The sequence below is a fragment of the Apium graveolens genome, chromosome 9, assembly GCF_009905375.1.
Source record: "Apium graveolens cultivar Ventura chromosome 9, ASM990537v1, whole genome shotgun sequence".
Classification (NCBI taxonomy): domain Eukaryota; kingdom Viridiplantae; phylum Streptophyta; class Magnoliopsida; order Apiales; family Apiaceae; genus Apium; species Apium graveolens.
The window spans coordinates 150,675,978-150,694,596 of NC_133655.1; the positions used below are offsets into that span (position 1 = coordinate 150,675,978).

At 37.8% G+C, this 18,619-nt stretch overlaps 1 protein-coding gene across 4 annotated transcripts; it reads right to left on the reverse strand.

Moving 5' to 3' along the window:
- Window positions 1-1,439: 1,439 nt before the first annotated feature.
- On the reverse strand, window positions 1,440-18,059 carry LOC141686663 (uncharacterized). 4 transcript variants are annotated; one of them, XR_012560768.1, is made up of 6 exons: window positions 17,084-18,058; window positions 15,556-15,670; window positions 11,087-11,194; window positions 2,708-3,456; window positions 1,915-2,597; window positions 1,440-1,727 (listed from the first exon to the last, which is right to left on the reverse strand). XR_012560768.1 is itself a non-coding variant. In XM_074491705.1 (6 exons), the coding sequence occupies exons 1-6, from the start codon at window positions 18,001-18,003 to the stop codon at window positions 1,614-1,616; spliced, it is 1,830 nt and encodes a 609-aa protein (XP_074347806.1). In that variant the 5' UTR covers window positions 18,004-18,059; the 3' UTR covers window positions 1,440-1,613. The 4 variants fall into 4 exon arrangements, 2 of the variants coding, with proteins under 2 accessions (XP_074347806.1, XP_074347807.1); XM_074491705.1 differs by lacking the exon at window positions 1,915-2,597 and having other exon boundaries at window positions 2,708-2,748; window positions 2,925-3,456; window positions 17,084-18,059; XM_074491706.1 differs by having other exon boundaries at window positions 1,440-2,597; window positions 2,708-2,748; window positions 2,925-3,456; window positions 17,084-18,059.
- Between the last annotated feature and the right edge of the window lie 560 nt (window positions 18,060-18,619).

Consider the following 18,619-nt stretch of genomic DNA (forward strand, 5'->3'; position numbering starts at 1 on the left):
ATTTTAGTTTTTTGGATAAAAAAAAACAAAGTACTCGAATCCATGACAACCTTTGTTCCGGGCAGACAATGTACATACATAATTTTTTATCGTTGGTAACCCGCAGCTGTTAGTCTTCGGGTGCGCATGGGATAAAGCATACCGGCTCAGGCAATAACCTGCAAATCACGTGAACCAGCTCAGGCTATTTTACGCAATAGCCTGCAAATCACGTGAACCAAGGTAAACCGCATTTAAACAACAAGCTCTAACTCATGAGGCAAAATCATAAATCCTCCTTTCGTCGGATTCGAACATATGACCAAGAGGATAGTTATCCACTCTTTAACCAACCGAGCCAATCCTTACGGGGTGTACATACCTATTTTGTATCACGTAAACGCTAAATTTTAACATGATTCATTTTGTATTTTTTTTAATTTTGTGTTTGTATTTTAGTGTTCTACCATTTTAATGTCATTTTTCGTGTAATTTTAAATTAAAAAAAAAACTACGTACTAAATTTTTTGATTTTTAGCTTTAAGTCATTAACCCATTACAAGTTTGGTGCGGTCAAATCTTGTTACATGAAATCTATAATTATTTCCTTTTTATTTTTGTAAATATAATATAAATTTTTGACTCCTTTATAACATACTTGCATAAATTATTTTAATTTATTTTTTATTCTAATTTTTTTGATTTTTAGCCTTAAGTCATTAACCCATTACAAGTTTGGGGCCGTCAAATCTTGTTACATGAAATCTATAATTATTTCCTATTTTATTTTTGTAAATATAATATAAATTTAAGACTCCTTTATAACATATTTGCATAAATTATTTTAATTCATTTTTTATTCTGAATAAAAGTTTGATATTTGAAATTTAATACAGGAAAAGAAAATTTTAAAAATAATTTATGTAAGTGTGCTTTTTATTTACCTTAAAATACGTGTCGAACATTAAAAAAAATTATGTACAACTAGATGGGACAAAGGGAGTATCTATTGATTTCCTGTGTTTTTGTTTCGTGTCCATATTCAAGGATAAACCCAGTACCTAAACAAAATTTACCGGCATTATTTCATGTTCACTACCGAAAAGTTAGACGCAAACACAAAATTATAATTTTATTTAATAGTGTCAGTATTACATGAAACTAAAATTGAACATTTGAAGATAATGTAGCAGGAATAGTCATCATTAAACTAGTGGCAAGATTCCTTCCACCTCCCCATAATACCATAACTCATCGTCCTTTAATTGAAACTCATAGTCAGTATTTCGGACTGAACCTCAAGCATGCTTAGCGTCAATATCTTCCTAGGTATTCCTCCAGGACGCTACAGGTTTAACTAAATGTAGTTAAAAATAAATTTTCACATAGGCTGGTCAGTGATTTTGATTAACTGAAAACCAAAATTAAAATTTTACAGACTCTGCAGTACAAAACAAACATGTGAAATAGTATTTGACAATATAATGAAAAAAATCAGATATTCACCTAGTTCCTACATATAAACTGTTTAACTACAATCCAGCAAAAAGGAATGACACTCTGCATTCCACTGCCTAATATCTCATGGTTTCATCAACTAAAACTATACTTAAAAGACCAGCACAAGTTGCAAGTCAGCTCAAAAGAAAAGGACCAAGAATTAGCGGCACCAAGAACAAGTCACAAGACATAATCATCAAACATTCTACATAACTTGATAATCTCTGACTTCCACCAGGCAAGATCCACTGCAAAAAATCATAACATTAAACATTGCTGACTTATCTTAAATTTATAGGCATATAACATAAAATTCTTGGATAGAGTACATATATTCGGAAATTCAACAAGTGTTCCCTATAATACACAAAGAACCGCTTTCATTGTACAACAGCAGGGTAAGTACATAGCAGTAAAGGAAAATCGGATACTTACATCTTCACATGATATGCCTCATGCTTAACATATTCTTATCATGTTTCAGTAAAATTCTGAAAGTTCAAGATGCTGGTTTCAACCATATGACAGCAAAATAAGTACAGCAGAGGTTCATTTATACCAGAAAAAAAAAGGGATGGTCAATGGAAAAATAGTATATCATCTAGGGACAGCCAACAGACGACAGCAATATAAATCCATAGCCATATCGACTTAGAAGAGTAGAAGTTGTCATGAATGATTAGGTGAGATATTTTTAAAAATCTAACAAGGTAATTGCATGTTTATATCTAGAGGATTAATGATGCTTAGATACAAAAGTTACATAGCAACTGCATGAAGTACAAACACCATATATTTGTCCAAGATATTCGTCCTTGCACTATCGCTGAACCAAAGACATACTAGCACAAACGAACACTGAGCAAACAATATGCAGCAAATAATTCGGAAAACAAAAAAAAAAATCAGTTCTGCAAGCGAGAAACAGCAAGTTATCAACCAATTATCTATGTAATTATTTTAGATGATAGCAATAACAATATATTAATCTTTATCGCAAATGCATGTTTACTAAGCAAACAGATTTATATAAATAAATAAATAAAAAAATCTAATGACTAAGGATACAGAGGAAGGATACAGCTGTGGTTAATTGGTGAAGCCAGAATTACTTCTTACTGCAAAGTTTGTGACAAAACAAAGTTAATAAACTATAAGGCGAGATTTACTAACATAAAACAGCTTTGAATCATGTAGTGATTAGCATGCAAGTATGGCAATGTCTTACCAACAAGCTGAGAGATATGATCCCATAGATAGTGTCACACTCTGAAACAAAAGCAAATGTTTAACCAATAGAATACCAAACATCGAATTGTTGTAATATCTATAGCCCGACATGCCATAACATTAGAGATTATCCTCATCTGTATTTCAAGATTCAGAAGGATCGTATCTATCTTGAAATTTCTTATTTCCAACAGAGTCAGATCTGCGACTCCTACCTAGACTTCTTTCACGTCTAGATTTACCCTCACTTCCATTAATTTGCTCCTTCCTATGTCTGCTGCGCTCATCGGAGAAGCTGTAATTTCTCTCTGGGCTTCGTCTAGATGATTTCTTACGCACTTCTGTAACATCCAGTTGTCCACGAACACTACTCAGCTCAATTCTACCAGTACGGCCAGTATCTCTCAGTTTCTCCAGGCTTCTGGAATTATAATTTTTGTCATATCTGTTCGTGTCAGCTTTCTGGTTAGGTTTGAATTCATCAAAATCATTAGGATACTGGTCTGCTATCTTTGTAGATCTGGTTTCTTTATAAGAATGTGATTCTCTCCTGTTATAAGTCGGTGCAGTTCCAACATCAGATGAATTGGTCAGTCCTTTCGCCATCACATTGTCTGCAGATATATTACACACAGGCAATGAGTCGGAAGCAGCCTTTCCCGATCCTTCAGCCACATGCTGCAGGTGACCAAACCCCCCTGCTGCCTTGATTTCTTCGGTGTATTCTTCAATTATATCCCTCATTACCTGCACCAGAGTTACATTGTAAGATATGATCAAAATCAAGAAGGAAAATAATTCATAAGTAGAGGTAGATCAATGGTTCAAAAAGATCAGCATTTAATTATCATATAGCTATACTGCTTCCTTCTTGTATTATGACTTTAACTAGATTTGAACATATTGCAAGTTATTATACCTCGGAATTCGTTGTTCTCGATAATATCTAATTAAGAACTTGAGTAATATTTGCAGCAATATTGATTCAAAGTAAAGCAGTACGACAAACACAGGAAAATTAGGAATTTTTCTTGAATGCAGTGTAAATAAACTGAAAGGTAAAGCAGTAAATGTGCTTCATAAGGATCTAATTTGAAATCGAAAAATCTGGGTACAAAATAAGAGGGGTACTTTTTGTTTGATCACTTTGAGTTAGTTAAAATCATTTCACTTACTAGACATTCAAACTTACAATTTTTCAATTTGCATCGTATACTTTAAACCGGTCCACTTTATATCTTTCTTCCCATAATAAATGTTATCGTTAAGTGTGGGAGGGGCATTACTCATAAAAGTATGAAAGTCATCACTCATCTCCTTTCTCATAGTTCATCATTTAAGCCCTAAATCTAAAATCGAATCACCAGGATTCACCACTATCCATGGCTGAACTGCTCAGGTTAGCAATTGAACTGCTCGAAGAATACATGAAAAAGATGAACTTTAAGGAAAAACCAGGCAAGAAAATATATAATGACGGTGGATTGTGCTAAGAATGAAGCAAGTCCACCTGTTATGTTAACATATAAGCGCAGGCAGAGAAAAGACAGAGACCCAAGGGTGCAGTTGGAATAATAAAATAACATTGAGGGTATTTTGGGGTTTTCAGTCGTGGGAGTATGTAAGCTGTAAGAAAGGGGGCATAGGGTTTTCATGAGAAATATTATTGTGGTTGTATTCTGGGAGAAGCTCACCTCTCGAAGAGTGAGGCTCTTTTTGTAACTAACGTTTCACTTCTATCAGTATTTTGCTACCTTGAACTCTTAGTTTTCTGTTAATTATTAGCTGATTCTTAGCAAAGTGGTATCAGAGCTACATCGATTCACTCACGGGACAGACATGGGCGCACCACCAACGAATCAACATCGCATAGAAATGTTGGAACAAGGGCTTGGGGATCTGCGTACCACTATGGCGGAGCAAATTGTTGTCTCAGTTCAAGCTGCAGCACAGGAGATGCAGAAATCCCTAATCACCCAACTCACAAACTCACTCGAGCAAACATCTCAAAGATTGGAGGACAGAATTGCGAGGGCGAGAGAGAAACAAGATGTATTTATAAATTTATTGAAGGGGAGCAGGAAAAATTTCAAGAGGAGATTCATTCGACTCTCACCTCTTTCAAACCAACGGAGACATTGCAAGGGGAAGTAGTGAAACCTTCTCCGGAGTTTCGATTTGGGCAAGGACGACTGAGGTCGTTTGTGGATGAGGAAGGAGGGTCTGGAGTCGGGTCGGGTAGGTTTGTGGATGTTGGAATCGGGTCGGGTCGGGGAGGTGCAAACGGGTCGGGTCGAGGGCTGGAAATTGGGGGAAATTCTTCTCAGATTCATACAGGGGGGCCTAATTGGCGATTTAAAAAATTGGATTTACCCACATTTGAAGGAGTTAATCCAGATGGATGGATTTTACGAGCAGAGCGGTACTTCAAGTTCTACCGATTGACAGAGGAAGAACAGGTGGAGGCAGCGGTAGTATCTCTCGATGGGGCCGCGTTGTTGTGGTACCAGTGGGAGCATGGGAGGCGACCTATTCACCGTTGGGAAGAACTTAAGGGCATGCTCCTTCGTCAATTTCGCCCTACTTCAGCAGGAAGTTTACATGAACAGTGGCTTGACCACTACCAGACAACGGACGTGGTTGAGTATCGGCGACGTTTTATTGAACTTATGGGCGCCACTGGGGAGCATTCCTGAGGAAATTGCTAAGGGTCAGTACCTTGCTGGGTTAAAAGATGATGTAAAGGCAGAAGTTCGGTTACTTGGACCTCGAAGTCTGGATCATGCCGTGGATCTCTCTGTCAAAGTGGAAGAGAAATTAAGGGCTGGACCAAATGTGAAACGGGCCGGATCCTTTATGTCATCTCACTCAGGTAACTAATTTTTCGTCGTTTAAAAGCCAAAACATGTCTGTCAGTCCTTCTACACGCACATCTTCTATTATATCACACACTTCTTCTTCTCCTTCCATGACACCGACACGTACCAGTAGTACTTTTCCTGTTGCAAAACCAATTGGGGCTGTTAGAAAGTTGCCAGATAAGGAGTTACAGGCAAAGAGGGCGAAAGGAGAGTGTTTTCGGTGTGATGAGAAGTGGTCAGCAGGTCACCGTTGTAAAAATAGGGAGCTTAGTGTGATTTTGTTACATGGTGATGAGGGGGATGATGGAATCAGTGATATCTTTATGGGAGTGCCAGTTACAGATGAGATACCGGTGTGTGAAACTGTGAGACCGGAAATCTCTTTAAATCAGTGGTTGGGATTACTAATCCAAAGACAATGAAAATGTTGGGAGACGTTATGGGGCAAAAAGTGGTGGTGATGGTGGATCCAGGGGCCACACATAATTTCATCTCATTGGAAGCGGTAGACAAATTAGGGCTACCGTTGCTCCCTTCGAAGGCTTTTGGTGCGTCGTTGGGAACAGGGGCAGATGTACGCGGTGAAGGTGAGTGCAGGGCAGTGGTACTTCAGTTACAAGGCATTACGGTGATCGAAAATTACTTGCCCTTACAATTGGGGAATTCTGATTTGATTTTGGGCGTTCAATGGTTAGAGAAGTTAGGGACGGTCTCGGCTAATTGGAAGACATTGACACTAAAATTCAAGCTTGGGCAAGATAATGTGGTTCTCAAAGGGGATCCTGCACTGGGCAGAACCATGATTTCACTTAAAGCAATGATAAGGACAATAAAAAAAGGGGGGGGATGGATTTATGGTGGAGTGTAATCACTTAGGGGCGAATGTGGGGAAAAAGTCAACGAAGAAACCCCAAAAGAGGTGCCCCAATATTTGGAAGCAACCCTCAGGCAACATACTAAGGCAACATACTAAGGTGTTTCAGATGCCATCAGGTTTACCCCCCTCTCGGGGACATGAACATTGTATCACCTTGAAGGATGGTACGAATCCAATCAGCGTCTGACCCTATCGGTATCCTCAGTCCCAAAAGGAAGAGATAGAAGGGCTGATTCGTGACATGTTACAAGCTGGTATGATTCAGGAGTCCAAAAGCCCATTTCCGAGCCCAAAACTCCTTGTCAAAAAGAAAGACGGTTCTTGGCGGTTCTGTGTCGACTATCGGGCACTAAACAAAGCCACTGTTCCTGATAAGTATCCTATCCCAGCGATCGAGGAGTTGCTTGATGAACTGCACGGTGCAAAAGTTTTTCAAAACTCGACTTAAAATCGGGCTACCATCAGATTCGGATTCGAAGTGAGGATGTGCCTAAAACAGCCTTTCGATCACATGAAGGGCATTACGAATTTCTCGTAATGCCGTTTGGACTTATGAATGCACCAGCAACATTCCAGGCCTTAATAAACACGGTCTTTAAGCCATTTTTAAGAAAATTTGTCTTGGTCTTCTTTGACGATATCCTCGTCTATAGCCCCATAGAAGAGCAGCACATGGAGCATTTAAATACGGTGCTGGAGACCCTAGAGACTCATCAGTTGTATGCCAACATGAAAAAATGCGAGTTCGGGCAGCCTCAACTAGCATATTTGGCCACATAATATCCGCTGATGGTGTGGCAGTAGACCCGGATAAAATTAAGGTAATGGAAATGTGGCCACTGCCCAGAAATTTCAAAGAATTAAAGGGATTTTTAGGGCTGACCGGATACTACCGAAAGTTCATTGCTGGATATGCTACCATTGCAAGGCCTCTTACTGATCAGACCAGGAAAGATCAATTTGGTTGGACACCTGAAGCATCATTGGCGTTCGAAAGGCTGAAACATGCCATGACACAAGCCCCAATTTTAGTGATGCCAAATTTTAAATTGAGTTTTGTGATAGAAACTGATGCTTCAGGGTTCAGGTTAGGGAGGGTTCAGGTTAGGGGCAGTGTTGTTGCAAGAAGGGCACCCCGTGGCCTATTTTAGTAAAGTATTGGGTTTGAGAGCACGCCATAAATCTATTTACGAGAAGGAGCTTATGGCCATTGTTTTGGCAGTGTTAAAGTGGCGGCATTATCTCCTGGGGAGGAGATTTATCATACGCACGGACCAACAAAGTCTTAAATTCCTTTTGGAGCAAAGAGAGGTAGGAGCCGAGTACCAGCGATGGGTTAGTAAATTAATGGGCTTCGACTTTGAGATCCACTATAAACCGGGGGCCTCAAATAAGGTGGCCGATGCTTTATCCAGGGAGTTTCCGGGCCTGGTTGAACTGGCAGCAATGGTCTCATCAGGTGGGCCTAAATGGACTGACATCCAACCTGTTATTCAGCAAGATCCTTTTATCAAACAGATTACCCAAGACTTGACTGCTGGTAATCCAGTTCCCAAGGGTTACCATCTCGACCATGAAATATTAAAGTATAAAGGTCGGGTGGTTATTCCAAGAAATTCATCTCTAGTCAGCAACCTTCTTCAAGATTACCACGACTCTCCCTTGGGTGGTCATTCTTGGTATTGGCCAGGGATGCGCAAGCAAGTGGCAACGTATGTCTTTTCATGCCAGGTTTGCCAAAAATCAAAAACTTCTACCTTGAAACCCGCTGGACTGTTGCAACCCCTACCAGTTCCGGACAAAACTTGGGAGGATATCTCGCTGGATTTTGTGGAGGGATTACCGAAATCAAAAGGGGTTGATGCAATCTTTGTGGTGGTTGACCGTTTAACAAAATATGCCCATTTTATTCCATTAAAACATCCTTTCACTGCATCATCGGTAGCAGATATCTTTATTAAGGAGATCGTTCGGCTACATGGATTTCCCTCTACCATTGTATCGGACAGGGACAAGGTCTTTATGTCTCTTTTCTGGAAGGAACTATTTAAACTCCAGGGGACCAAGCTATGTCATAGTACAGCATACCATCCCAGTCCGACGGACAAACGGAAGTGCTCAACAAGTGTGTTAAGACCTACTTAAGGTGTTTTATTTCGGGACAGCCGAAGACATGGGTCTCTTGGTTACCGTGGGCCGAGTACTGGTATAACACCTCTAGTCACGGTTCTACGGGATTCACCCCATTTAAAGCATTATATGGAAGAGACCCTCCTCAACTGGTGAAGTTCGTAAAGGGTAGTACCAGGCTGTCATCCCTTGAGGATCAGTTGGTGGAACGGGATGCCATGTTAGATGACTTAAAAGCTAACCTACTTAAAGCCCAACATCGGATGAAATTGCAAGAGGACCTGTCAAGACGAGAGTTAGAATTCAAAGTAGGAGAGCACGTGTACTTGAAGCTTCAGCCATACCGCCAGCACTCGTTAGCTAAAAAACCTTTTGACAAGCTAAGTGCCAGATTTTTTGGACCTTACGAGGTGTTGCAGCGCATAGGTAAGGTAGCTTACAAACTGAAGCTGCCATCAGAGGCGAAGATTCACCCAGTGTTCCATGTTTCGCAGCTCAAGCAAGTGGTAGGTCAGGCACCATCATCCGCTCAACTGCCACCTGCCCTTACAGATGCACTGGTTTCGGAAAGCTATCCGGAACAAGTTCTGGGCATTCTAAACACACCAGTAGGATCCTCGACGGAATCTGAGGTTTTGATTAAATGGGTGGGAGTGCCGGAGATAGAAGCAACCTGGGAACCCTTCCAGACTATAGCAGAATTGTTTCGTGATTTTCGCCTTGAGGACAAGGTGACTCTTCTGGTAGGGGGTAATGCTAAGAATGAAGCAAGTCCACCTGTTATGTTAACATATAAGCGCAGGCAGAGAAAAGACAGAGACCCAAGGGTGCAGTTGGAATAATAAAATAACATTGAGGGTATTTTGGGGTTTTCAGTCGTGGGAGTATTTAAGCTGTAAGAAAGGGGGCATAGGGTTTTCATGAGAAATATTATTGTGGTTGTATTCTGGGAGAAGCTTACCTCTCGAAGAGTGAGGCTCTTTTTGTAACTAACGTTTCACTTCAATCAGTATTTTGCTACCTTGAACTCTTAGTTTTCCGTTAATTATTAGCTGATTCTTAGCAGATTGATGTTTGATGCCTAATGGATATGGGTAAATTGGTAATTGATGTTACAATGAAGGTATCTATTACTTCTCTGTAGTACCCACTTGGCCACTTTGATAAAAGCTAAATAGTATGACACTGATGTTACAATGAAGGTATCTATTACTTCTCAGAGAATTAACGAATCCCTTCACTTTCTACCATTCTGGTCCCTCACAGACATTTCCTATAATTGCATTGGATCATACTCTAAAGAACAGCCCACATTTTGGGAAGGTTTCAAACACATCGATAATAGATTCAAGGTGACACATGTTGCATAAGATTTATTGACTTTACTTGAAGCAAGTTGGCTTCTTCGTGCCCATCAACTACAGTATCAGTATACAGTAGGCTAAAATTATCGAATTTATACTACTTCCAAAGTAATTGAAGGTATGTTGAAGAGAAAACGGTTGTACAGGTGTGAACTATAGGATGCAAAGTGGAATTAAAATTCCTATAACATAAAGTGATTTGGGATACAAGGCAAATGATGCAAAAAGTAATTAATTTCATAAATGAAGTCCAAGCACTAATTTGTAGAAAACCTGGGGTAGTTTCTAGAGTTTGATAAATATACTATTAACTTGGACCGAAAAACTGCAGTTTCCAGGTATAATAAGTCATCAACAATAATTTGATTATCCTGCATTGCACAGAGATGAGTTTAACAAATTATATAAGGGCAATAGAACTGAGGAATCATCGGAGAACATGAGATGGAGGCAACTTACAAATGAGAACATCTCTTAATATATATTGAATTTAGATTTAACAAGCACATATATTATCCTCTTACCTGGTCTTACATACTATAGATCATCTTTGATAGGGAATGAATAAAAAGGAAACTTGTATTATTATTATTATTAGCAAGTAGTTTAATTATACATGGTAGAGAAATTAATGAATTTACATGCATGTTTTATGTGTTATGCTGGGCTAGTAGTTTACCGCATTTATAGCTTATTGTATTTTTAATAAGCCTAATTGTTATGGGACTTAATCCATATTAGGTAAAATAATCTGTATTTGCAATTCCTATATAAATTATGTAATCCCCACAGAGTAATTACTAATCAGACTTGATCATTGAGATATTATCAAAAATTAAATTAGGTCTTGTATATAGGTCCATAGCTTTTTCCCCTAATGAGGTAGTGGATTTTCGCCAGGTAATCCTCCCAAATTTGTTACCGTTTTTGTTCAATAACTCAATGTTCTGGATACTGTGTTACATCAAACTTATCCAACGACTAGCAAAAAATATGATGTCCAAATAGCTAAAACACCATTATCATACCAGTAAGTGTCCTTGAAACTCAACTTGGAACATAATAATAGTAACTACATAGCACATTCAACAAAGAGAATTTTGAAAATAAATAAAACGCAAAGTAACATTTCAAACTTGTATGACCTGTGTTGTTGTTCTCTTTATCTTCTTGCCACGATATGACATCCTTCGACGTTTGTAATCCCTTTCTTCAGCCAATAACTCTTCTTTTGTCTTGGTGACACTTGTATCCTGCAAAATTAAAATTGATGGGATCAAAAAGAAAATCAACCAGTGTTATTAAAAGCGTGCACATGCGACGCATATGCGAGATCATACAGACCACACCCATGTCCGACTAGACCGAAGCCCACACCCGAGTCAGGTTATATAGCTTTATCAATTTATGAGTGGCCCGATTACTTTGGTGCATCATACCAAAGATTGTTAATCAGCACTTTACTACCAAAAATCGCATCGCTAAATGTCATGGTTTACTTGAGTTTTTACTACTTTTAGGTATATTTTTGGTATTTTCTGTATATTGAGTGCAGAAATGAGTGTAAAAGAGGTAGAATTAGAGATTGTAGAGTAGATTAGAGAGAATACGAGAGAGATTAGAAGAGAAAAAGAGAGATTGAGATCACAATTGAGAGAGATACAGAGTTTAGAGAGAGAAATGAAGTAGATATCCTAGAGAGAGAAACCAGTTATAGAGAGAGAAAGAAATTGGTGGAAATAGATTCCTTTTCATATATTTCATAATGAGGACATTCAGCAACAAACAGGTATTTATAGGCACATACATCTTGTAACTAACTCCAGCTAAAAGACATAAAAGCCCTTACTACTAACACTATCCCTTACTACTAATAGACTGCACTTATACTGTACTGAGAGTACTACTATTCTTGAGAACCCTTCCCCCTTAAGTGCAACCATGTCCTCATAGTTGAGGAAAGCCGAAAATTAGTCTTGATTAAGTCCTCGTCCTCCTCCCATGTAGCCTCATCCACACTATAAGCAACTAATAAACCACTTTAGCATTTCTCAGAATTTGTCTAGTGCCCAATTATCTCAGAAGAACCAGCTCAAAAGTACCCTGCTCAATCACTTGGGAAGTTGCTCTAGAACCTTTCTTTGACCAATAGCCTTTTTCAGCTGAGATACATGGAAAACAGGATAAACCCTAGAAGTAGCTGGAAATTTCAGCTTGTAAGCAACAGATCCCACCTTCTCCTCAATCTCATAGGGACCAAACAATTTAGCTGCTAACTTCAAGTTCTTCCTGATGGCCACTATCACTTGCCTATAGGGTTGTAACTGTAAGTAAACCCAATCTCCTGATTAAAAAGACCTCTCAGATCTCTTGATGTCAGCATAGTGTTTCATTATGACTTGATCTGTCTCCAATAAATCCTTTAAGCAGCTCCATTGTAGCTGTTTAGCTTGTAAGAACTCCTCCAAACTATGCAGATTACTTACAACGGGATCGGGTATTCCGTGTAACCTATAGATCTGCTCAAAGAAGATTGCAGCCAAGTTATTTGCTGATATAGGATGAGACAAGGCCAGAAAATGACTATATCTGCTGAACCTATCAACAATTACCCATATAATAACCTCATAGCCTTTAGATTTTGGAAACCCTGTACTAAAATCCAAAGCCTAATATCCCTTGAGAATTCATGAGGAATGCATAAGGCTGCAACAACCCTGGACTTTTGACTATTTCTCCTTTAGTTTGCTGGCAGACAGGACACTGCCTTAGGACACTGCCTTATCCACTGGCCAACATTTTGATTGATGGTGGGCCAATAAAAATAGTTCGTTATTCTCTTGAGTGAAGCCTGCCTTCCTGAATGACCTCCAATACTGTTTGCATGCAATTCAGCAAAAATCTGTCTCCTTAACTCTCCATTGTCACCGACCACCCATTTTCCTCTATACTGACGTAACTCTTATATCATATAATACTCTTGTGGCCTTTCTTTATAACTGCACATTCAGTGATTAAATCATTTAGTGATTAAATCATGAAGTTGCACATCTCCATCATAACTTTCTATGATCTGTTCCATCCTATCTGAGAGTTTAAGCTTACTTCCAGTGAATTTTCTTCTTTTCCAGGTAGATTCACTTCTTTTCCTTGCCACTGAAACTACATACATAGTATGTTGTTTGCAATTATAGTTGAAGTCACCTACTGTAGACAACCATTCCACCACCAAAATCATTTTCCAATCCTTCAAATTCACCACTTGAGCAGATGTACTAAATATTATTCCATTCCAAGTCCACTTGTAGTGTAAACATTGCTCCTGGTTAATGAGAACTTTTCCATTAGGCAGATAAATCTGCACTTGATCTTGAGACTGAATCTCCAGATTTAAGTCTTTACAGATTTGAGAATGAATTATATTCTTAGAACTGCCTCCATCAATCAGTATTTCAATTTCCCTTCCTTTGATTATACCTTTGAACTTAAGAGGCTGCTAATACGATTTTTTGTTCCTGCCAGTCAACCTCTTCTTCACCTGGAGCCTTATCAAACTTTGGGTCTCCTTCATAGTCATTTGACACTTCTTCTTCTGCCACCACTAAGAAAACATGTGGTTTTTTACATTCATGTCCTTTCACAAACTTCTCATCACAATAGAAACAGAGTCACAAAGTCCCTTCTGCCTCCACTGAGAATATGCAAGTGGCCTTGGTTTGGCAGTGACAATTTCAGTAGGTTAGGATTCACCAGTATAGAGGCACTATTCTCTTTGTTGACTGAGATGTTATTTCCAGCAATATGCTTTACAGTACTACCCAAACTATTGGTAACCCTAGAGAATCCCGTGAAACTAGTGTTCTTTGCTTGAGTGTTGAGAGTTTGCTCATAGAACCTGGCTAATTTCAATGCTTGCTCCAAGGTAGTAGGTTCCAATAGCCTTATCATTCCTCTAATATCTCCTTGCAATCCTCCAATAAAATTTTCCAAAAAATATTCAGATGTCAGACCAGGAATCTTCAAAAGTATCTGCCCTCTACACTTCTCAAATTCATCAAAGTAAATCTCTACTGTAGAAGTCTGTTGTAGCTTCTTAAATCCGTCAAGTACTAATTCAGTATCAACTTCTCCAAATCTGGCTATGGCTAGGAAGGCTCGAGTGAACTAATTCCAAGTTGCATTCTATCTTCCAATCATGAAGGACTTATACCGGGATCTTGGAACTCCTGTCAAGTGCATGGCAGCAATAGCTGACATGGAAGCAATAGTTGATATTCTCTTATCACTTACTTCAAAAATTGTGAAATACTCTTCACAATCCCTCGACCATTCCACAGTATCACTACCCTCCTTGTATACAGGAAAACTCAATTTCAAGTGCTTCAAGCTCTGAAACTCCTTCCTGTCTGTCCTTAGTTCCAAATCATCAAATTCCTCCTCTACAAGCCTAAATTCCAATTGTTGGTCTTTCCTATGCCTTTCAAAAGCAGGCAGCATGTGCTGGATCCCTAAACACTCATTTCTTCTTCTCTATTATTGGAGTCTCAACATCCTCCTCTGAGGATAAATCTGATTTATGAGGTGGTTGTGTTTTAGCTTCTTGCATTCCTAAAACTAAAATCTCAACTGCTGCTTGCAACTTTGCAATTTTATCATCTGAACTTTCCTTAGCACCTATTAACCCTTGTTGATTCCTAAGAACCTTGCTGAGATGATTCAGCTTGCTTAGCAGTCCTAGTGTTGTAAGTCATCCTTAATTCTCTCTCCGATAACAATCAATATACTCTAATACTTAACAATAGCAAAACTACAGCCACGACAAGTTCTAGCCTAATGTTGCTTCAAGCCTTCAATACAACAGTAACAACAAAACACAGGAACAGAATTTTTAACCTAATAATTCTGTAATCTCTTCAATATGAATCACAACTGATACTAGCTAGGTGTAATCCACAGCAATAAGAAAAATCAACATAAACTAACACTGATCTCAACAACTCAAGAACAGATCTGTAAGTAGAGATTAAAATACACCTAGATTGAGCACAAAATTCAAGTTCTGAACTTTGAGGTGAGAATACTGTATAGTTAAGCTCGATCTGCTTAGAATTGAATGTACAGCATGATTGAAGCAGTGGCTGATCTAGATTTAGAGCTCTGATACCAGTTTGTCATGGTTTACTTGAGTTTTTACTACTTTTACGTATATTTTTGGTATTTTCGGTATATTGAGTGCAGAAATGAGTGTAAAACAGGTAGAATTAGAGAATGTAGAGTAGATCAGAGAGAATCAGAGAGAGATTAGAAGAGAAACACAGAGATTGAGATCACAACTGAGAGAGATACAAAGTTTAGAGAGAGAAATGATGTAGAAACCCTAGAAAAAGAAACCAGTTAAAGAGAGAGAAAGATATTGGTGGAGAAGTAGATTCCTTTTCATATATTTCATAATGAGAACATTCAGCAACAAACAGGTATTTATAAGCACATACATCTTGTAACTAACTCCAGCTAAAAGACATAAAAGCCCTTACTACTAACACTATCCCTTACTACTAAACGACTGCACTTATAGTGTACTGAGAGTACTACTATTCATGACACTAAAATTTACCTTGTTACGTCCTCGCTGCCAAGAAAACAGATCATGTTCAATTATGGGCTTAAAGTCCGAGCGCTTATGCCGCTCTTCCTCAGCTCTCTTTGATATAAATCCGTGCTCCGCCATTCTAAAATTAAAATAAAGACATTAGGCACTTCTTCAGAAATACAAAATAATGACTGAATCAAGGAAATAAACCAGAAGCATCATTAAATTTAATACATTGAAAATGAATGGATTAATAAAACATGCAACACTGTCATAGGAGTAACTCATAATACAGGTTGTCTTCTATTTCAAACCTTAAATGCAAGTCTGACTATTTATTTGACTACCTCAAACCCAAAAACTGAGAGAAAAAAATATACTTCTTAGTACTTTTTTTAGGGAATATACTTCTTAGTACTTAACTACATGAAAATTGATATTCAAAGTGACAAAATGTGTTGGAGTGTTGGACTTATAAAAGTTTCGACAAAACTTTTAGTTCATATGATGTTATTTCTCAAAACAATTTAAGAATCATCAAGTTATTACCAAATGTGCAGTACCTGAATAACAGGATCGCATCATATATCCACCACATCACGCAACTATGTGCCCATTTCTCTGAGCTTGGTTTTGTTAATTATAAGTTGAAAAAGTAGCTAAAATGTACTTCTGGAAAGTGGCAACACTTTGAGTTTTAAGTCGGAACAAAGCTTAGCCATATAGGAATTATATCTCGTGAAATAATCCATCAGGAGCTTTCCCTATCTTTTTCACCCATTACAGGTTCAATAAAAATCATAAGTTCCGCACTTGTCAGTGACTTTGAGGTTGCTTTTTTGCAATCATATACGAGTTGATCTCAGATGCTTGTAAGCTTTTTTAATGGTGAAAATAAGAAACATGTCATGTATAGTTCGGTTTCTCTACCGGAATAAACTTACTGATCACTTGTTCCTTAGGAAGGGAAAGACAAACAGCCATAACTTTTTATTAGAACTGCTACAGTGGGTGCAAATAATTACTGATTATATAAGATATTCATGTTTCCTACCAATTAGATCCAAACCTCTAATGCCTTTGCATTTGCAGCTATTCTGTTCCACAAGACATGCCTTCTTTTTTCCATCTACCTAATTACCTTATTACTCCAACATATTGCTTCACCAGGTTCATCATTTTACAAATATCAAACAAAATAAGTACATGCCTTGATTAACCCACTAACAAAGATGATAACTGTACATGTTTGCAACAAGGTATGTAAAGAATCAATCATTTTATACATACATAGTTACAGATAATAATTGCTACCAGTAAAAAAATATAAATATAGACAAACAGAGGAAATACCAAAGCACTTGACATATTTCCATATTGAAGTTGGTTTAACCAGTGCATCTTAGTAGTTAGTAACGTGGTATCATGCCAAACCTTAACAAGATATGTACAACTTACAACGTATGAAAGAACCAATTAGCAGCATGAAGCAAATTGTATTTAACATAAACTATTAAATAGGATGCACACAATAAGGGCAGAAGTGACATACTGTTGTGAAGAATTAAGCTGCCTCGAGTACCTAACAGCTTTAATTTTTTCTTCAAGCAATGATCTGTCACGAAACGCAGCAACTGCTTCTTGTACTTGAGAAACAGATATTTCCCCCTCAGTAAAAAAATCATTGGTTATAATATCACTTGTTTCACCGCTAAACATGAGGAACTTGATAGTAAGATTCAATACCAAGTGCTTGAACAAATGAATAGCAAATAATTTTCCATTAATTTCACCAAACAATATACTCAATTGTGTTCCGTACCACTCCAAAACTTGACATAAAACAGGGCAGTTGAAATAAAACTCATCTCCATTAGATAAAGCAATGGCTTCAGTAACAATTGGCCTCAAACAAAACCTCAACAACAAGAGCACATGATCCCTAACAGAAACATCGATAATAAGACCGTAACGAGGCGAATTAACAATAATCCAAGTGGAAAGATCCTGGAAAAGCTCATGTTGTGTCCCACACGAAGCTAAACAGAAGAAAAGACGACGAATAATAAAAGAATAATGTAAAGGGTAGTGATTCCAGGCATGAGTTTCAGTTAAAAGAAACATAAAGTCGGAAGGTAGAAAACGAAAAAGGGAAGAATGAGAGAAAGGGTGTGGTGGAGAAGTGGAGAAAAAAGGAGGGAGAGTGAAGGGGGGGTGGGAAGGGGGGTCAGGTAAAGAGACGACAGAGGGGCAGTTTAGGTAGAAAAAGCTGGAGGAGGGGGGAATGTGATGGTGGGGAATTAAAGGGCATGGGATGATTGTGGAAAGGGGGGAGAGGAGGTTGATGGATTCAGAGGAGAGATGAATTAGGGTTTTCAGAGTTGATAATGTGCTTTTCAGATTAGGAGGGTTAGGGTTTTGCGGAGATTCAGCTGCAGCCGGAGGAGGAGGAGGAAGATGATTTATGGACATTGGAAGTTGGATCACAATCTCAATCTGATGCCACTACGAACGAACAAACAAACAAACAAGGCTTCATATTGCCCCCATCTTTCTTTATTATTAGTTTTTTTTTATTTATTTATTTTTAATTCTAGTCTAAAAAAATTCATATTTCCCAAATATTCTTACAACATTTTCTCACACTACACATGTACAGGATCAACTACACATGTGGTGACTCTAAAAAATTCATATTTCCCAATTAGTTTAGTTTTTAAAAAAATGAACCTGTTAATTAAAAAAAAATCAACCTAATCGGGTCGGGTCGGGTTAAAAATTGAATAAATTTATTTAAATATTCAAATAAATTTAACCAAAAGTTGAAATAAACTAATAGTTTCCCATAATTTAACGAAAAATAAATATTATTGAAATAAAAATGAATTGATGAATATTTATGTAAATAAAATAAATTTTAATAAAGATAAAATTAGTGGATTAAAGAGAAATATTATAAATAATAAATTTAAAAATATAAAAGTGGGGAGGAAAGGAAATAGTTGAAATGGAGAAGAGAGAGAATTAGTGGAGTTAATAAATGAGAGAAAGATACTTTGAAAGTAAATTGAATGAGTAAAGAATTTTT